General features: G+C 38.7%; 1 protein-coding gene across 1 annotated transcript in view; it reads right to left on the reverse strand.

Annotated features, from left to right (window-relative positions):
* Positions 1-7,276: 7,276 nt before the first annotated feature.
* The window catches only part of RHOBTB3 (Rho related BTB domain containing 3), a gene marked incomplete at both ends in the record, with an annotated part of 28,147 nt that continues 13,258 nt past the window's right edge, over positions 7,277-22,165 (reverse strand). The window contains 8 exons of the mRNA XM_079548243.1: positions 7,277-7,392; positions 10,593-10,689; positions 11,901-12,067; positions 13,422-13,595; positions 15,473-15,584; positions 17,505-17,617; positions 19,044-19,409; positions 20,193-20,304. Coding sequence (XP_079404369.1) covers positions 7,277-7,392; positions 10,593-10,689; positions 11,901-12,067; positions 13,422-13,595; positions 15,473-15,584; positions 17,505-17,617; positions 19,044-19,409; positions 20,193-20,304 — 1,257 coding nt within the window. The remainder of the gene's footprint in view (positions 7,393-10,592; positions 10,690-11,900; positions 12,068-13,421; positions 13,596-15,472; positions 15,585-17,504; positions 17,618-19,043; positions 19,410-20,192; positions 20,305-22,165) is intronic.

The raw sequence follows: 22,165 nt of genomic DNA on the forward strand, positions 1-22,165 counted from the left end.
GGCCTTGACGTGGCCCCTGAGCACTGCCTTTGTCTCATGGTATGTCACATGAGACAGCATGAGCCATCAGCTCAATGAGAAGCCATGAAACCCATTCTCACTTTAAATTCCACATGTGAGTCAACTCTGGTTGCTTGTCTTTGTAAAACTCCTTAAAAGATAAAAATGCTGTGGACGTGCCTGGAAAGCAGTGACAATCACAAAAACTTAGTTATTAACAAGTTTAAAGTCCTTTTCCTCTCGGCAGATCAGCAATTATCACATTTCAATCAGTCTTAGTTTAAAATGACTCATGAGAATTTGTATGTATTTACATTTGTTCAGTGTATCTTAACACTATTCCAGGAAAAGAGCGGTCTGTAAACATGAGAAGGTCAGGGTGGACATTTCCTATATTGCATGGTAGGGTCTTTTAAAACAGTGCTCAGGCAAAATTTACTGTTTCCAGTCCTTTTACATAGCTAGAATTTTCGCTGGGTGAAAAGTTTAACACCTAGTAACAAAGTCCAAATGTATTACCATCCACTGACTCAGAAAAAAACATTAAGTTTAATCTGCTGTGGAAATTTTCTTCCTGTGCTTACGCAGGTGTGCAGGTGTGATTGTACAGGATTTCAGATGGTGGGCAGTACTGATGGCTGCTGACAATGATGAGAGCAACTGTTCAGTCAGTGTTAAGTCTACAGCCACGATTCTCTATTTTTAGTGCTTCAAAAAGTCACACTGACTCCCTTTTCAGCTTAACACTTCTGAAGAAAGCTATTTTGGGACACATCTGTCATAAATCAAATACTGCCACATAGATCTCAGCAAGGGCTGAAATATTCGGCTTATAACAACATCTTCTATGTGTTTCGTAACAAGTAAAAAGCTTACCTATTTAGCTGTGTAACTGTATCACTTTTTGCAAGCCGAAATATGAGAGGAAAGCAAAAATAGCTAATTTCAGCAATTTATGAGCAATTTTACCACCTATAAAGCATTATTACAATGCTGTTTATGAAATGCAGTTCAAATTTAGAGCAGATGACCATGCTGGTACAATCTGCCTCAGTAATTTTGCTCCCCAGCAGTGGGCCAGCAGCACCTCAGAATCTATGCTGCAATGTGAAGTACCCACAGCACTGTCTCTGAACATCACCCTATTCACCACCCATCCCTTATTTCCAAGAAAATTATGTTCACACAGTGAACACAGAGAAACAGTGTGAAGCAAGTAGCATAAACCATTTCAAAAACCAGCTGGATATTAACATTCTCTGGCTAAGACATCGTCCACAGTCTGAGAACCACAGAGTTCAACTTGGACATGGTTCTGGTTTTCCCCATTTCCACAGGTATGAAATAAAAAAACATTGATAGGATTTACATCAGCAGCTGGGTTTTCTAACAGGATTTGGAATTATTCAGTGTGCAAAAAACAGAGACAGAGTGCTGTTAAGTTGTAACTACCAGAAAATCTGGTTGCATTTCCTGGGTATTCAGTTAATTTCTACAGATCAATTAGTTTCTACAGCTTTTACCATAGATGGAATAACCAGAATTCCTCACAGCTGGGAAAAAAAAAAAAAACCAAAAAAACCCCCAAAAAAATCTCAGTGTTTTTTCATATAATCACAGTGGTGAATATGAGAACAGGAATATGTTGCTATAGCTTATAGGCAAAACTCATAACATGACAAATAAAGTTGATGAGGAAAGGGGAATATTGATTTTTAAAGAAATGTTAAAATTCTCAGAAGTTCACACATGAAGCTGATATGGCACTTTAAATGATAAATATATGTAAGGAACGTTAGCCATGAAAGAAGACTGTCATGACATGATCTGCAGAAATGTGGATAACTTCATGCCAACCCTATTGAGCAGGTGTATTCAGAACTGCTGCTGTTCAGTCTCTCCCATTTTCTTGGCTGAACTATTTCCACTTCAAAACAAATTCTACAAAATGAATTAGATGGCATTTTAAGGGTCAAAATAAAAACAAACAAACAAGCAAACAAGCAATATCTCTGAAGCTGCTGGAGCAGAACTGCTCTTTGAGGTGTGCTGCAGTTTGCTAGCACATTGCATATAGTGCAGCAGGGGACTTGAGTGCTTCCCATGAGTGCTGATGAGCAGCCTGTATCCCGTCAGTAAGATGTCCAGAACACAACTGAAGAGCCAATGCTGGATGCAGCACAACCTTACCAGCAGTGCAACACTCCAGTGATATTTTATTTCTTTTGCAGTGTCTTGCTACACTTCATGGGGAGAGAATACAATGCACTGACAATGCCAGTCTTACAAGCTGACCATAAAAGCATGAAATATTTCAGTCAGTTAAGTCCTTCTATATGTTGTACAAAGATCAGAGAATTTTTTCCCCTCTTCTCCCATCAGGCCTCGCCACTCAGAGCATTCAGTGGCCAGAGGCTTGCCCACACCATTCTTTTCCTCATAAGCAGTGGCTTCCCCACCTCACATTTTAAAACTGAATACGAGGGCAAGATTAAGTATCAGTGTAAACTCATCGATGGGGTTGTTCTTAACCTCAGCTTGGAGAAATCTGCAAGAGGCCTGCTCTCCCCAGATGTCCCACAGTTCTGCCCACCCTGCAGGCACTGAGGGCCGCATCCTGCTCTCTTTCTCCTGGAGTCATTCCGAGCTTCAGGCACAAATGCAGCCTGTGGTGGGGCCTACCATGTCACAGCCACTGTGCTGTGTTCCTTCCTCACTGCCGTGTAGCTCACAGGGTATTGCACTCATCCCGTCTTTGCGCTTACCCAATTTTTGCTTTTGCATTCCTCTGTCATGTTGCCTCTTGCTTCTGGTGAGCCAAAACAATTTCCTGTTTTCTTTCTAACCCTTCTTCAAACAGCTGAAACTGAAATTCAATAAATAGCTCCAATTCACATTCTGTTGTACTTTCGTGTCTTTTCCCATCTCCTCCACATCCTCTGCACCTGCCAAGTCCCAGCACCAGTAATGCCCTGGCCCTGCTGCACAGCTGTGAGCTAGAGCTACCCTGTTTGCCTGAATACCAGAAAGTACTTCTTTATTGTAAGGGTAACTGACCAATGGGACAAGCTGCCCAGAGATGTTGTTGTGTCTCCTTCCATGGAGACAAAAAGCCATATGGACATAATCTTGGGTAATGTGCTGTGGGGGTCCTTACTTGAGCAGGAAGCTTGGACCAGATGATCTGCAGATGTCCATTCCAACCTTGACCATTCTGTAATTCTGTGGTTCTGTAAAAGACCTCCTGAGCCTCAGCAAAATACAGCAGCAGTTCTTGTTTTCCATGGTAAAGAAGCCATGTAGAGGCTGCATTTGTTGCAGAGGTGCTTGGGCAGCTGCCCTCTCTGGGGAAATATTCTGCAACAAGCATCCAAGTATTTGGAATTCATTTTGAGTTATTTCCAGTGTGTTACGAGCGTCCTTCAATTAGCAAGCAATAAATGGATTGGCTTTTCAAATAGAGCTGCAATATTGAGACCTTCCTGCCTCTTACTCAGAGGAATAGTGGAGCTGCTTTTTGTAATTATTCAGCTTTGTCTCATCTCATTTTCTGCAAACAATAAGCATTGTTGGGAGCTGATGAGACTGATCACTTGCTCTTTGCCGCATCACTAGCAAGAAAAACTATGCAAAATACTTTACACATTTCTTGTTCTCCTTATATGACTGTAAGTTCAGAAATGAATAAGTAGCTAAATCCTTTTGGTCTAATACAGAACTATTCAACAAAACTTCATCTCAGACTGACATGAAGAGGGAGAAAATGTCACTGAATGGAGAGGGCCTTAGTTTAGGGTGTAGGGAAATATTGCAGTACAAAGTTATTTTTTCCCTCACTTATCACATCATGCATAAATGGTAAGTTAATAAGTTATCAAAATATTTCCAACAGTAATCACAAATGTAACACAAATGAGACAACAATCATGAGAGCTAGCGAAAATTTTTTATTTTGTAGCAAAATTTTAAATATTAAATCTAATAGCATGTACATTTAGTCATGGCATATTGAAAGAACAAGCATATGCATAACAGAGTAATGTTTTTTTCTGTTTTCCCAAATCAAATACACCAACACCTAATGGACTACAGCAGAAACTCTTTAATTATACTGTGGAAAACACTATTAGCGCAGAAATGCTTTTTATCAGGCTGTGTAGGTCTTAGTGCTGGGTTGGGACAAGCGTACACATATACATGGCGAAAATTATACGGTGTAATCTATTACTTGTACAACTCCACTTCTAGAAGAGAATTTCAAGATCTATCTCCAATGAAGGATTCAGAAGTCAAATTTCCACCTACAGTCCAACACTGTAATCTCAAGCCCTCTGAAACCTGCTCAGCTACTGCCTAAGGTTACCCACATTCACCACCTGCCTTTCTCTGAGCCCAACATTCCCAATGCTCTTGGAGTCAGGAGACACTAGGACCTGTGCAACCCTCGTGAGTTGGCATCGAGACATTTGGGTCTCTGCCTGCCACCCCCAGGGCAGTGTAAGACATGTAGCTTAGAATGCCATCATGTTGAGGCAGCTGCTGGTTCTGTGGGTTCTGTCTAGATGCAAATCCTAGTTCTCACAGAGAAAAAAGCTCTGGGGCTGTTATAAAATCAAAAACTATTTCACTTTATAATACATTGTTTATCAGAACTTGGCAAGTCTATTTTAAAGTGAATAGGATACTACTAATAGGATAACTCTGGATTACCTGTAAAACATCTTGAGCAATAATCTCCTACAGTAATAACACATCAGCTTTCCTCTGCCTTTTCAAATTCACTTGTTCAAATAACTCTTTCCAGCTGCTTCCTAAATTTTACTTTATGCCATATCAAAGATCCTAACATATTATTCATACAAAGTTATTCACAAATACCAAATTCGATAGGGCAGTAATTTCTGATCCATGATCTCTGTACTGTACTGCCTGTCAGAATACTAAAAAAATACTATTAGCAAATAACCAAGCATCATGATCTACTCTCAGCTAATGTCAAGATTTTAAAAATAGTTTTAGGATAAACACATTTCTACAGAAAATCATCACACAGAATAAAATTGAGAATTACTCATTACAATTACTCTAAGAATTTAAATTTCTCTCATGTTCTATATTCGCAAGGTTAACAGGTGGCATTATGATACAGGTGGCATTATGGGGATACTCAGTAAGGTGGAAAGCTGTCTTAATGCCTGAATAATATTATGTGGTAAACCTGTGAATAAATAATAAATATCTTTATGCTGCCTGGATTCTCCATATAAAAGCTGTGATTACCACAATATCAAAATATTGGTTGGATACAAAGTTCATATACCCATTAAGCCTACTTAAATGTCTATAAAACATCTGCATAAAGTTAAAAATAGTATTTCATCATATCTTAACTTAAATTACTGGCAAAATACTAACTTCTAGCAAAATAAGACTGAGAAAGCTTTCAAAGCATTAAAAATTTAGGACTGCATGCAATGCAGGCAAACATTCACATAAATTTGCCTAATTTTGCACAAGAATTCAGTATGAGTCATAAAACCATATCATCAGTGAACGAGCTGGCTGCTGATACAGAAGCATGCATTGAGTGAGTATGCAGCCGGGCATCTAGGCAAGGTAAAGTTCAGCTGTTTGCCCATTTTTGTTCATGACTTTGTGCTCAGAGAAAGTACAAGTCTTACTCCTACCTAGCCAGTTAATTTATGCTTTTAAGGTGAATGACATAATTAGGAAAAAAACCCTTTCTATTAATTCAAGTGCAATACGTATTACTTTCCTAATCTTCTTTTCATTTCTTTTTCAGTGATCTTGAAAAAGCAATGTAATGCTCTATATACGTGCAAGATGCAATGATATCTTGTCTTTTAATGAACTCTAAGGTCTCCTGACAAGCTAAAAATAAAAGTGATTTGTCATTCTTATACAAACTAATCTTAGAATTTCCAGCCTGCACTAGACAGAGAAACATTTTACTTTCTCTTTCCCAGAATAGAAGACATTGTTCCACTTTATGCAAAACATCGCCATAAAGAAACAACATTCCTTGGATTCTAGCGTGGAATTTGAAAAGAAGAATTTGCCTATGAAAATTTAAAGAAATGTTAGAAAAAAATGGTCATGTAAGCAGAAAGGATTCAGCTCCAGCAATTTGCAGTGCCATCTTCATCTCACAGACAGTTTCTTGGAACATCTGAGATGCTCTGCTCTGAAATTTGGGGAAACACTCAGTATTTTTTCTTTGTCTTTCCTTTGTCTTTCTAGGCTCAGATAACACATAAGAAAACTAAGGGTAAATGGCAAAGTAGAATTGGAAAAAAAAGTACAAGAAGACTGATAATAATGCTACACTCAGATAGATATTCTCAGTGTAAATGTTGGTTCATTTCTCATAACAGTAATACCTACTACAATATTAATGGTAAGAGAAATGAATAATTCAGATCTGTGATCCAAAGAACATATCCTTAAAGGCTGTGTGCTGTTGAAGAGTCACCCTTTGCATAGTATTCAAGATTCACTTCTTATATCTGAGAAAGTAACCACGCATTCAGAAAGTATGGACATACAGTATGACCTCTCTAACAAAAGTGCTCTACAGATGAAAGCAGGCTGTCTTATCTTACTTACTGGGAGGAAAAAGTATTTTTATTTCTAGACATTTGGCAGGCACTAAAGAATATACTGACGCATAGCATTCCCCAGGATTAAAATGTCTGATTATATGACTATAAGATTCCTACTGAAAGAAGGGAAAAATTTAACTTGGAATAGCAAATTAAAGCTTACTGAAGCATATATTAATCTTACTCTTTATTTTGCAAACCAATAAATTGCAGTAAATTTTAGTATTCTGAGATATTATGAGTTGGCCTCTCAGCATCCAAGCAATGATGATCTTATTCCTACTATACACAGATTTAGAAAAAAATACATTTTCAACACCTTAACAGCTGAAAATGACCATGACATCCAATTAAAAAGTGGAATCCAATTAAAAAGATGTCAGTCATGACATGACCCAGTTTAAACCCTGTAAATGTGATATCGTCATCCCTCAAAAATTCCTCATGACACATTTCTTACGGCTTTAAGGAAAAAAAAGCAGAGTCGTTTATTACCAAATTGAAGCATACAGTAAGTGTGCTACAGTGTTGCATACAGTGTTCAAGGGCACATCAGTGTTTTCATTTTTTCTGCTGATACATTTATTGTACTTCATATGATCCCCATTTAGACATTTCCTAGCTGAGATGTACTTCCAGAACGTTCAGTCTCCTTACATTACTGTGCAGTGGCATTTCTGAGAGTGGATGTAATTCCTGTATTCAGCAAGTTGCTTCAGGTACATACTGGATGGCCATCTGTGCATCTCTACGAAACTGCGCTCCTCCACTAAACAAAGCAATAAATGAATTAACCATAATATATACACAGGCTGCAAAAATTTTCACAAATTTGTTTAAAAACATCACGGATAGAAATGCAAATAAAATAGTAAAGTTGAAATTACTGTTGTCCCTTTTGTCTAGATCTTACTGTAGTATACATAGTGTAAGGTTTTAGATGTTGTCCTCTTGCTACTGCCAGTAATAAATATGTTTCATAATAAAACAGATGTAACACTTATTAAAGAGAGAAGGAAGATCATCCTAAAGAAGAATATTCTTTATCCTCAGAAGATAACTAAACATGGGAATCAACCACAGGAGCTTTTCATGCTGAAACACCATGAAGGAGGGTATTTCAATTTCTATGCCAATAGTTTGTCTTGAGACTACAGAAAACAAGGTAAAGAGGTCAGTTAACAAGTTAGCAAGATTTTTGTCTTTCATTCCACATTTTCTGTCACTGACACCATAAAATCACATAACAGAGTCATTAGTCACAGTACTTAGGTAAAATCTCCTTGCCTTTGCACAAGTATTCATTTTCATCCCTACACTCCAGCCATACCCAAATCATCTGGCACCAGTCTCAGACCAAGTGAGACAGAGATCAAAGTATGGAAGAGATCTTGAAGAGTAGTGAGGCAGGGAAGTTACATCAGTAACAAGCAATAGGAAGGTATATTAGTAATAGGCAATAGGCAATATCTTTCATTTATCTTCTGCAGAATGCAGAGGTGCCTTTGAAGATTTCAATATTTCACCTACAGAGAAGGTACTAGTAATCAACTCCCTCATGATCCACTGTTCTCCTTGAAACTGGTGATGATGTTATGTGATGATGTTCTGGATAACACAGGTCACCTCCCAGTAACTGCTGCCAGCTACCAGTGAGTTTCCATCAGGGCTATGCCTGTTAGGTACTGGTGTCCTGCAAGCTAGAACAGAATGTTTTAACCTGGTGCATATGTTTTTACATTTGCACCCTCATTTCTTGCTTCCAGGTTTCTCAGTGCAAGTTTGATGGAGCAGGACATGCTGATCTCTCAATGAGTTGTATGGAAGTGGCTCATAGGAAAGAGAAAAGCGAAGGGAAGACTACATACATGCTGATAGCAAACTTCAAGGACTACCAGCCAACTCTCTGGATGCCCTTTTCCCACAAGTAGATCCATGGCTGCTTTCCCAGAGGCGGAGCCAACTCGGTACCAGTCACAACCAGCAATTTCAGAAACCTCCACAAACCAACAGCTACACCAGCTCTGGGTGCTTTATGCATGGTGGAGGCAGGAAACTCCAGGCAATGGCTCAGCAAACATATGGCATGGTGATACTCTACAGCTCATTCCCAAGTTATTTGGGCATTGTCAGAGCATGTCCTGACTGTAGACACTTCTACAGTGTCATAGCAGGCTTGTACAGACTGATACACACCTCTGTAACTGCATATGCAAGCAGAAGCACCTTTACAACTTTCCACAGCAGAAAACAATCTTCTAATAAAGATTTTACTGCTGATACTGACGATGAGAAACAGCATCAGCCCTAAAACCTTTAGAAAAAACTTTCCATAGATCAGTGTCCTGTCTGACAATGCTCTGGTAGCACTAAGAAGTAATTTGAGTGTGAAAAGTCAGTGAATGTTCAGTGAATGTGGACTACGCTAGGGATTGCCTGTGTAGGTCTGAGTATCAGATGCAGCTGTGAATGAGGTAGTAGCACCTTTGTAAATACGATAAGAGGGTTAGAGTTTTCAGTTTTCTGAGTCAGAATACAATGGGGGAAAACAAATGAAGTAACAGGCTGCTTAACAGGCTGTCCACAGAGGTTGTGGAGTCCCTAGAGATGTTCATCCCTAGAGATCCCTAGACATCCCTAGAGATGTTCAAGAAACACATAGATGTGTCACAAAGGTACATGGTTAGTGGACATGGTGGGAGTGGGCTGACAGTTGGACTAAATAGTCTTAGAGGTCTTTTCCAACATTAATAATTCCGTGATTTTATGATTCTAGTAACAACAGCCCCATATAATTTTTATCCCACTGTAAAGTGGGAAGGTAGCTCTGCCTAGGTGAATCCCTGCAGTGACCCATAAGCGCCTGGGTCTTTGTTCTCTTGTACATCAGCAACAGAAAGCCAGAGGCAGCTCCCAACTCCACCAAACTGAGGGAAAAACCTCATTTCTACACATTCACGAGAACCTTAGAGTAGCTGAGATTGTAGCAAATGCAGTTCAAACATACTCTGACACCTGAATCAGGAGGCAGAGGATCAAACCATGAGCCTCCATGTGAATTATTCACCAGCACAGCTGCTCTTCTCTCACTCATCATCCAATTCTGACTGTACAAAATGGGTGTTTCAGAAAGGGGGCAGATGGCCCACTGGAAGATGAAACTCAGGTCCAAATGAAGCAGGGAGGACCCAGCTCTCCTTTCTCTGTTTGTAACAATCAGAAGCCATCGGTCATCACACATATATGTGAGTCCGAAAGTCTTACATATTTAAGACTTGCAATATGTAGATTTTGCAAACGAGGAAAGAAAACTTTTAATCAATTTTTGTTGAAATGGAAAGAGTTGCACCTGTCAAGAACACACATCGGAGCGACAAAATAAATTAAAAAAAATGGACAAATCTGAAATTACATGTCAGGATACAAACTCTGTATTGGAAAACAAGTACCAAATCCCTGGAAGAGTTTAGGTTTATTTACTTCAGTATTCATTAATTAAAGGTTAGTTAGATTTCAAAACATCTGCTGGATAGTACCACGAGAATCCTGTTGTCTACCTACAAAAAATTCCATATCTTCAAACAGCATGTATTGGGAGTGACTCAATAGTTTCAATAATGGGTACAGGCTAAACAAGCTTATATGCATGAGTGTGAAAGGGATGTCATGTGATGATCAAAGTGCCCAAGCTGATTCAGAGACAGGAGGGATTGGCTATGCTGGTCATCACAACAGGAATCAAAAGACAAATGTATGAAGTGCTTACTGTGCTGCTCTTTATGTGTCTCATTGTGAGACTCACAATGAGGTGGTGGATCATCTGGTTCCAACAGATTGTGGATTGTTCTACACAGTATATCGAGAAAAGTCCTACTCATAATGCAGAAATATTATTATTCAGTATCTCACTTTTGGTCTTAGCAGAATTTTAAAATTTGTATTTTTAAGAAATAATCTGGAAACAGCTACCTGAAAGATCTTGAAATTCAGGCTTTTGACTGAAGATGAGGTAGTTAGTGGCAATAAAATGAAGAAGCCAAGTGGAAAGGCAATCAGAATTGTGAAACTGCAAGAAGAAAATACAAACAATAATTTAATACTATCGAGTCTAAAAGAAAAGAGAAAAACAACCACATTTCCCACGACAAAATATTTCAGATTACCACTATTATCATAGCATTCTATTAAATAAAGTTTTAAGAGGAGGAGTTGGAAGGGACATTGACAGAGATATGTAAATGGGCATAGATCCATGAATGAACAATAAAACTGCTTCCTCCAGCTGTCTGAACTAACCCCTGGGTCTCCTTTTGGTGATGAATCTTGAAATGTTTGGCTTCTGTGCAGTAGAAGAGCTTCAGAGAAAGGAGTGTGAGGAAGATCCTCTGCCTCCACTTTGCCTCAGTGTGCTAGGTAGCTCCTGCAGCTTTAATCCATCAGGAGCAGAACTGAATCTGGGTGTTTCCTCCTGTGTGAATGTGCTGGGTGCACTCAGATTATTTGGACCAATTTAGAAGCAGCAAAAAAGCCCAGTGCCACAACACACACAGTTAAAAGTTGATGAGACATTTTAATTTCTGGGAATCTCTACACATTTACTCAAACATAGGCACAAAAGGAAAACATTTTTTAAAGACTGCTTTTTAGAAACTACAGTTTAAAAAGCAGGTTGCTTATATAGGTATCTCCCAGATGTGATCATTTAAATTTGCTTTTTTCTCACATGAATGAGGCATGATGCTATTTCTTCTCCACAAAATCCCATTTCTGTAAGAGAATATCTTTCTTGAGACTTGTAAACATTTTGTTTTTCTCTTTTGCTTTCCAAATCAGCCCTTTCTCTATCTGTTTTTTTCCAGCCTTTTCTTTTCACTAAATATCTATTAATCAGGTGAGATTTTCTGTGGCATTTCGATATAATACAGTTTACCTTTTTCAACTAAAAGAGGAGGTAGTGCATCTTCAGTTGCCTTTAACATTCTCTTTTGGCAGAAATTAAGCTTAATCACTGCAATGTGTCATTGGTGAAGAAAACTGCACAGAATACGGCATGACTGCACATTCTGCAATAAAAGGCTGAAGAAGACTCTTTTTTTGCCACCCTTGTGCCACCAGAAATTCCTGTGCACCAGATTATAAATCAACACTTGCCCTCAGAAGTGAAATTGTTAAGTTAATCAATATTTTAACAGTTACATTAAAAAAAAATTCTCCCCTCCCTCGCAGCTAATAACGGTGAACATATATATACTCTTCTTTATTATAAGAAAGTAATACCTTAGCTTTTTTGAGCAAGCTAACAATGCTGAGACTTGTGGATGCCAGTTCTCTGCTAGGCATGCTCTGGAGCTGTGTGATAATGTAGAGCTCACAGATATGCTGGAGCCTCATTACTTGGTACATCTCTGCACAGATCAAGAGGGACATAGCTTGGAGAATACTGGCTGAAACAAACAGCAGAACATCAGTTACACATACTTTACTTATCTGAGAAGATGACTGAAGCTGCTTTTTATAGACTGATCTTTTAAACATTTAATGACGGATGCGAAATCAAAATGCTCTTGTGTTCTTTTATTTTTCATTACTATCATTATAGGTTAGTTTCGTCACTATTTTCCTGGTAAGGTATTTAAATAGCAGGAAAAAGGCTAGTTGGTAAATGTTTAGAGGGCAAATATAACAAACTGTAGTCAATTTCATATGTCTTGAAATGCTAAGCCAGATGCTGCTGACCTCCTTAAAACTAGTGATAATTAGAATGATGAAAGTTTGTAACTTTCAAAAGAAAACATCCATAATACTTATAAGAGAAAATACAATCAAAAAAGAGACTGAGGAGGAAAGGCAGCAAAATTATTTTAAAAATGCTGTAGAGATTGCGTATTTAACTCAGTGGATACTGAAATGTTAGGAGGACTGAAAAGGGAACCACGAAAAAAGACTAACAGCAAAATAGAATTATTTAAGAAGAAAAAAAGAAACAAAATTACATACAGTGCCATCATTCATTTTATCAAAGGAAGATTATCTGTAATTAATTCACATTTCATATTTAAGAAGGCTTTTCTTCTCATTAAAGAAGACAAAAGATAAGAAATAAAGAAATTTAGTTCATTATTCTTGACAAATACTCCAGTTTAAATATAATTAGAGGTGCTTTATATGCAAGTAAGATATTAATGTACACCAATGAAGTGTTCTTACAAACTAACTTTATTTATATAAAGCATCACAAAATATATGCCAACCAAAATGAAAATTTTGAAATGAAACTCAGAATTCAGATTAGAAAGTAATACTACTTTGGTGTAGAGAGAAAATTCAGAATGTTTTAGTGTACAAGAAACAGAATTTCACACTTTTTATTCAGTTTTGCTATGTAAGCATAAAATGATTACAGCACTGCCCTCTTGGCATATTGGTTTTAAAATCAAAGAATCATGGAATGGCCTGGATTGAAAAGGACCACAATGATCATCTAGTTTCAACCCCTCTCCTATGTGCAGGGTCGCCAACCACCAGACCAGGCTGCTGAGAGCCACATCCAGCCTGGGCTTGGATGCCTCCTGGAATGGGGCATCCACAGCCTCCTTGGGCAATCTGTTCCAAGGAATACTTGAATAATACTTGAATTAATCTGATTTATTTTTTATCACCAACATATTTGTTTTTTATTGAGACATTATCCAGCAACCTACTGCTATTTCTTAATGCAATAAATGCTGCATCACTTTCTATCCCTTCATTTTTAATAACTCAACATGGAATAATGTATATATTTTAAAATTTTCTTACCTGGACAGCAGGAGTCGGTATAGAGATACTCTAGAAAGGAGAGGAAAGTGTCTTTGGAAACCCCATACACTGGAACCAGAATACTATTTGCTTCGAGATAATTACCATTAAACATAGCTGCCATTACCTCACAGCGAGCTACCAGAACTGCTCTGTGGGCTGGTACAGTTGCACCTGCAGGATGCAAGAGAAAAATCCATGACAAGTTCATACACATGGTATGATCTTGATGCTAAGTCTTCAGACTGTATACACATCAACTATGATGATTACGAGCAATTTTTTTTTTTAAATTAACAATATCATACAGATAATTAATAACATTTTCATTTTGTGCCATTCAAGATGTTTACATTTATCTAATAGCCACTAGCAAATGCAGGCATCACGCTACCAGATAAGATCCTAAAGAGAAATACCGAATTTCTTATTACAATTTGCTCCTCACAAGTGTTCCAAATAGGTCAACATTTTATCAACCAGAAACACTGATGTTCATTGTATGCTCATCAGCAACCCAACTGGTAACAAAGTCCAACTTGCACATAACCGCACAAAACAGGGGAAGGTATTACAGATAACATCCTGTTTAATTCCTTACATCAACATAAATTTATCTAGACCAACTTTTTCACTTAGAAGTCGTTTCTTAATCATTATCTCTTGAAAACAGCGATCAGACATTATTCCATTTATAATATTTACAAGTGAATCATGCCCTCCACTACTGGAAGACACAGTAAACAGCGGGGTTTTTCAGCCTCCTCTCGAGCACACCTATCGTCCAAGACATCAGTGCCAACACGCAGACTTCCTCAGAGTTCAGCTGAACTCAGCAGTCCTGCCTGACAGACAAACATTGGCAGGACAGCAACCACAAAAAGAATGAGGACTTGAGTCAGAGGTACGTGATTTCATCAGATTGTAAGAAACATGCCAACTGACAGCTAAGATAAGTACAGCACGTGCGCCTACACAGAAATCAGTTTTAATTTCCTCCTCACCCACAACCTTGCCACCTACCCAACATTTTCATAACATCTGCTATTTCCTCATTTTTGTTCTCTTTCTTTTCACTTGTGCTTCTTTTTCCTTTCCTCCTGAGCTGCACTACAGAGTATACTAAATGGAATATCACTTGGCAATTACTCAGTTTTAGTGTAATAATTGCGATTTTTGAATTAGTGAAAAATCCTGGAAGATTTATCAAATTAAAAAAATAAGCCTACATTACTGGACAAATGCGCTTTTTTAAAAAGGTACAAGTTGAGTCAATTGGCAGTAATTTTTGTTCTGTAAAATATGCAATAGTAATACGGTTTCATTGAATTCCCACAGAGACTTTCAGGAATGGGTCACTGAGCTGAACTGCTCATGTCATTAGATTCAACATTAGGATTTTGTTCTCATTTTCAAAGATTATTTTTTTAGCTTTTACTACATTATTAAACAGAACATTTAGAAGGAATCAAATCTGCCTGTCCCAATCTGCTTATTTTTTGAGAGATTAATGTTTCGTATTTGGCTCTGAGATTTGAATCTAAAATAATTAAACAACCGTTAAACTCTAAAAGACCACTTCTGCATGAAGAGTGGGCATGAGAAAACCATTAGCATTTAAAACACAACCTAATTCTTATTCTCAAAAAACATGCATGTAAAAAATCTTTTTATAATCTTTTTTGCATTTAAGAGTGAAGGCATTTTTAATTTCTGAAAAAAGTCACCCATGAGACAGTGCTGTGATGTACGCTCCTCACAGACTAAAGGAGAGCTGAGGGCTGTACAGAAGCGTCTCCTCATTTTGCTAGGCTACCAGAAATATGCATAAATCTGAGTGGTACAATCTGTACCAACACAGGCAGACAACACCAGGCTCAACAAACTGCTGAGTGTGGACACTGCCCCAGAGCTTCCATTCAGACAAGTGCTACTGATAAGCAAAAAACGGTGGCAGGAAAGTGCACGCATTTTCTCAGTTTTGATTCAGTTTCTGTCATTCCCAGTTCCTTTCAGAGAGAATTGCTGGTGACATGGAAGAGTAGAGGTACCTTGTATTGTGAAGATGACATCTGCCAGGACAGGCGTGTTAAAGAACAGCCTGAGCGAGGTACTGTACAGCCGCTTTATCTGGTGAGATTGGCAGTCCCGCAAACTGTTTACCTGCAAATTAAATTATCAAAAAAATCAGCATGTACAGTTGCCCATAGAAAAAAAAAAAAAGTGATTACAAAATATCATTTATGTGAGGAAATTAAGCAACAGTCTTTCACTGTCTGTTTTATGTAATTCTACCCAACAACATCCTTCACATCTACTCTGCAACCCTCCTTACCATTTCAGCCCCAGGCCCAATCCATTTCTAGTCCTCAAAGTTTTGCAGAAAAAAATTTAAACATGAAATAGAAGTATTCTGAAAGTATAACAAAAGCCTTAAGGAAAACAACAACAAACAAAATCCAATCCCATCCCCCCCTCTCTCCCTCCCCCCCCCCCCCCAAAAAAAAAAAAGCTGGGTTGATTATCTTACAAGATTTCAGGGCTTTTTTTTTTTTTCCCCACACCTGTGAACAGTTTGTCTCTGGATGCTTAGTCTGACAAGACTACCTCTGAGAGATCAGAAGCTTGGAATAGCTCAGTTACGTTTGATCTTTATATTGCTGATCTTGATTTCAAGACAAGATGACTTCCCATTTACACTGACAGAAACACTCTGTGCAAGTGCTAAAGTTGGGGAATATATAAAAGCTATAAATAAATGGCTGTTAAAACTAATTCTATACTGCAAGTTTCTATTGGCACAATTAACTAAATGTAAACAATATTTTACTGCAAAGTTATTAGCTGAATTAAACACCTTAAGCAAGAGGCAGATTTCTGCGTCACATTTATAAGGGAAATCAAGTCTTCCAATCTCTTGCAGAAGCAAAATTTCTGGCACCTACTCAGGAAAGTAAAGCTCCTCTGGACAGCCCTTACTACATGAGAATTAGGAACACATCATCATACTGTTAGACAGCGCATGAAGCTATAAATAAAGTAATCCTTTAGGGAGATCTACTTATGTGCTTTTTAGTGGTTACATTCATTCAGCACATGACCTCAGCATCTCTATGCTTCTGTGTTGTAAATTCATATAACAACCTACATTACAAAGCAGTAGAAGGCCAAGTAAACAAAACTGAGTGTAAAACACAGATTGATGAGGAAGAATTTTCTGAGAACTTCTGTAACTGTTTCTACATTTTTCTGGGCAGAAAAAAAACGGATGAGGTTTAACAAAAGCAAGTGTAGAGTCTTGCATCTGGGGAGGAATAATTCCATGCACCAGTACAGGCTGGGGGATGACCTGCTGGAGGGGAGCTCTGCAGAGAGGGACCTGGGTGTCCTGGTGGACAACAGGTTGGCCATGAGCCAGCAGTGTGCCCTTGTGGCCAAGAGGGCCAATGGCATCCTGGGGTGCATTAAAAAGAGCGTGGCCAGCAGGTCGAGGGAGGTGATCCTCCCCCTCTACTCTGCCCTGGTAAGACCTCATCTGGAGTACTGTGTCCAGTTCTGGGCTCCCCAGTACAAAAAGACAGGGATCTCTTGGAAAGAGTCCAGCGGAGGGCCACGAAGATGGTGAAGGGCCTGGAGCATCTCTCCAATGAAGAAAGGCTGAGTGAACTGGGTCTGTTCAGCCTTGAGAAAAGAAGACTGAGAGGGGACCTGATCCAGGTCTATAAATATCTAAGGTGTGGGGGGCAGAATGGCGAGGCCGGACTCTTTTCAGTGGTGAATGGAGACAGGACAAGGGGAAACGGCTGGAAACTGCAGCATAGGAAGTTCTGCACAAATGTGTGAAGGAACTTCTTTATGGTGAGGGTGACGGAGCACTGGAACAGGCTGCCCAGGGAGGTCATGGAGTCTCCTTCTCTGGAGACGTTCAAGACCTGCCTGGATGCCTACCTGTGCAACCTGCTGTAGGGAACCTGCTTTGGCAGGGGGTTGGACTCGATGATCTCTGGAGGTCCCTTCCAATCCCTACAATTCTGTGATTCTGTGATTCTGTGACACATGTTACCCTAAGTGTGTTAGATGTACCTTCTCCGGAGTTTTCAGGATACATTTAACTTTCTCAAGCACATGTTCAGTTTTTTCAGAATCTTTCAACTTCTTTTTTATATTTTCCTCTAATCTCTCCCAGTGGAAAGCACCTGTAAGAAAACCAGGTGAAGCTGACTTATAAATAGACAAGGCACAGCACTCAGCAGGCAGAGAAAATTTGCTATCAATGTCAAAAACATCCTGCAGAAATGACATTTTTTGCACATAGATCAGCTGGATATTTTCTCTTAAGAAATAGAAGATGTAGTTCTGCCAGTCAAGTTTTCATGATAACTTAGAGATGACTTTTACAGTGATGCTACCAAGTATGGACAGTGTGGTTAAGGCATCGGGAATCTTTCCTGTTTAACTTACTCTGGGGAAACTGGCTTAGCAGAAAGATTGGACTAAATGATCTCCAGAGGTCTCTATGGTTCTGTGATTCTGTGATCTCTCTTGCTTTCAGAATGGATTTCTGTGATTCGTCCCATCTCAATCATCACATATTGCAGGAAAGCATTCAGTACCGAATGCTTTACTATCTATGAGACTTCCATAGTATCTGAATTGCTTTGTAGGTGCCTCAACCAGAAAAGCTCCATGCGCAGTCATGTTCTGAATACTGGTAACTTAAAACAGCACATGGTTTACAACAGATTTCTTTCTTTCTGATTTTCAGAGTCAAACTGATGGTACTCTGTTATGTATCTCAATAGATTTCTTTCAAAAATTAAGCTAAATATTTCAAAAATTGGTCAGAGTTAAAATGGCCTTCTGATGGCCTGTGAAGGCTCTGAAGGCCTAAACTGTCAAAAAATTATTTGCAGTAAATAATATTATTGCTAACCCTGAGCTGCAGTTCAGGTGGCAGTGGTCAAAGGAAAAATTATGGAAGCACAAATTTTATCCTTGAACATTTTCCTGTGGTAGTTTCAAAGACAGTTGGAGTTTTTTGGCATCTTTCAATTGTCTGGATGGCTAATCTCATTTAGGTGAGACCACTGCCTATATTTAATTGATAGCAAAATACTTGGAATGTATAGAAGTGCTCTGCGTTCAGACCAGTTATCACTGTTTTCTCTGGAGTACCACCATATATAGAAGAGAAAACAAGACAGTTTTACCTCTGTAACCCTGCATTCTCTTCTACATGTTTAGAGAATGCAGTCAATCAAAATGTTTTCTAAAAATATTTAAAAACCCTGGAATGTGAAACTGTCACAAGGTCTAGATTTTATTAGTAAAGCTTTGAATATAATTTATAATTGACTTTGGCTTGTAGAAATTGTTAAGTAAAGTATTAAGCTTTGTTCACTAGATCAGGAATGACAGCTAATTAAGTTTTGATATTACACGTGGGTAAAGGGCTTCTTTCATGTTCAGTTGCTAGTGATCACAAGGGATAAGGTAGGTGCAGCAATGCAGCATGACCCAATGACAGTTAAAGCATGCTTCTTCAGTTAATGCATGTGCTCCTGAGCAGGACATTTGCTGTAGCAGCAGAACTGAGCAGATGGGCCCATTTTCACAGGATACCTGAGTAGATGAAGTGCAGGATGTCCGACAGACAGGAACAGAAGTCAGTGTCCTTAACGACCACCCTGACAGGCACACTGCACGGTGGCACACCATGAGGAGTGAGCAGCCCAGCCCCAGCCTCCACTGCAAACAGGTTCTGTGCTGTGCGCAGGATGGAGGGGTCGTGGATGTCCGCCGGACTCTTCACATCAAAGAGCAACATGAAGACGTGGCTCACCGAGCACAAGATGACCTTGTGAGCTTTCACCACTTTGCTGGAGTCTTCTGAATAAAAGGCCACGTCTGCACACTGGCAGCAGAATAGCAAGTTGTGCAGGTCGGAGTCGTAGTGCGAGGCTTCGCCTTTTAGAATGGGCATTTTTTCTGTGAGAGTTAAGAAGCAGTCTGTAAAATTGTGGCAATTATTACCTACAGAATATTTTCTCCCCAGAAATCTGATCAAATCAAGGACAATTTTTGAAAACAAAATTGGTAAGAAAATATCTTACATGCAATTTCAATACTCTTAGTAAATTGCTACAGCGGTGGAAATATCTAGTAGAACATGTTTAGTAAAAGATGTCCACCCTCTTAGAAAACCTCTTAAGGCACTCAAGTTCAAAACAAACCTTGGCAGCGAATGCCAAATGTCATGAGCAGAGTGGCTTTCTAGTAGGCAGAAGAAAAGATAAATCATTCTGAAAGGTAAACACTTGTCAGTAATTATTGCACTGGATATGTGCATCAGATGCTTGGAAACTAGGTGCAGTAGCTCAAGTGTAGCTGTACATACATTTCCCTTGTTTTATTTTCAGCAAATAAAAAAGTTACTTGCTGAAATCCTACAACAAAGCATTAGCTAGTTACTGCCTTTTTAAACGTATCTGTAAATCTTTTACATAAAGCTTGTATCAATATGTACATTCATGTTTTTTTTGTCAAGTATATGAGAAAATGACACCTATTTTTGTCTAAAATATATTGAAGTCCACTGCAACATTGCACAGTTCTCTTCAAATTAATTAAACCAGCACTAAAAGACTGCTCAAATAGAGCAACATAACCAGAATAGCTGATGACAGGTGCACAGCTCAGAATAATTACCACAAAATGTTAACTGCATAAAGAACACCACACACACAGCAGAGACCAGACATCGGCCAGCACCTGGCTGTTCCAGCTGAGGTGGCTGCACTCGATGGCACTTCTGGGTCTTTTTTCTTTTCTTCATTTTTTCAGATGACTTCTGATTCAAACTTTGGATCATAAAATATTCCAGCTAGAACATGAAGCATATTTTTAAGAAGTCCTATTAATTTAAGAACAAACTAGACATGAAACTAAGGACAATGAGTGGATGCTATATGGAGGACTGAACTGGCAGCCATTACAAACGGTTATCCAGGTTGCCAGAGTCCTAGCACTTCTTTAACAGTATAATGTACCAAACTTAATTGGAATTGACATAATGTAAAAGATTATTTATTCAAATGGCAGTGTTTTTTTCCCCCTCGTATTTAATCTCCTCAAAGATGACAGGCATGAAGATATTCAATCTATCCACTTCCACTGGTTGCGAATTATACAATTACAGAGAATAATAAGACTTAGTAAGAATCAGGAGCAAGTAATGGAAACAACAAAGCCATACATGAGCTCTTCAGCTTGCAGCTAACCAGCACCACACAATGCCTAATGCATATGTGTCCAGTCCACTAGTTTTACTTTTTTTGTCCTCTTTTTCTAACTTTTAATGAAAAATATATATAAAAAAAGAAGCTTTGTTACTTATTGACATTAACTACATCATATATTTTATATGCAGTCTGAGATGATTCCTCTTTACTCAGTGTGGCCCGGGCAAGCCAAGAGGTTGGACACCTTGCTGTAATGTGCATTCTGGAAAAATCACATTACAATATGATCTGTGTGAGCAAGGTTTGTTTTACTACAAGACACAGCAAGCATGATCACTGCAATAAAATTGTACTTCAGGTGAAATTGTCCATTATACAAGAGAAAAGAGGTGTAAAGGGTAGCTTTGTTCTAGTTAAAGGAGGTGTTAAACAATTCTAGCATCCAAGGTGCACACAGTACTTTATAAGAACAAGCAGACCTGCTTGGACAAGACGTAGAGAGGATTCCTTGTTTTTAATCAGAAACAAATGCATCCAATAAAAATTGACTAATTGATGTGTAAGATATGTCAAATGTCTATCAGGCCCCATGGAAAAACACTGCATTATTACTTCAGGGGCTATCGTAAAGATCATGTGAAATCACTGTACCAAACTACGGCATTTTTTTTCTCCAAACCCAAATGCTACCAGGGAAGTAAATAAAGGATACATTTATTTTTAAAATGCTGTTTAAAACATCTCATAAAACTGAAAATTAAACATTAAGCTGAAATAATTTCATAAAGACAAATAAATCTGGAAGTTTGAAACTGCTTAGTGGATCTCCTTGCACCCAGAAGAATGAAAAAGGAAAATGCTGGTTATAGGTGAAGTGTATTTAACAAGCTTTTCAGCTTCTGTCTCATATGAGTTTACTGCAGCTGACACTGGCTTCTGCTTGGGATTAAAATCACTGAATCATTAAAGCTGGAAAAGGCCACTAAGATCACTAAGTCCAACCATCAGTCTATCCCTACTGTGCCCACTAACTCTGTCTCTCTGTGCCACATCCACACATGTATCAAACACCTCCAGGGACCCTGACCCCATCCCTTCCCTGGGCAGTCTGTGCCAGCGTATTGCCACTCTTTCCGAAAAGAAATTTTCCCTAACATCCAAACTGAACCTCCCCTGGCACAACCATTGTTGTTTGCCACTACCACTTGTCCTATTGCTCATGCCTGAGGGAAGAGCTTGACCCCCGCCTCTCTACAACTGCATTTCAGTGAGTTGTACTGAGCAATACACCCCCACCTTAAGCCTTCTCTTCTCCAAATTGAACAATCCCAGTTCTTTCAGCCGCTCCCCATAAGGCTTGAATGAGGACTGAGAGACCACAACAATATGCTAAAAAATCAGTCACTTTAGCAACCTCATCATTTTCGTTTTACAAGTGGGACAACAGTGAGGGAGCAAGAGATGAAAGTTGAAAAAAATAATAATCAGGACATCATAGAGTTA

Source organism: Tetrao urogallus (assembly GCF_951394365.1).
Source record: "Tetrao urogallus genome assembly, chromosome: Z".
Classification (NCBI taxonomy): Eukaryota; Metazoa; Chordata; class Aves; order Galliformes; family Phasianidae; genus Tetrao; species Tetrao urogallus.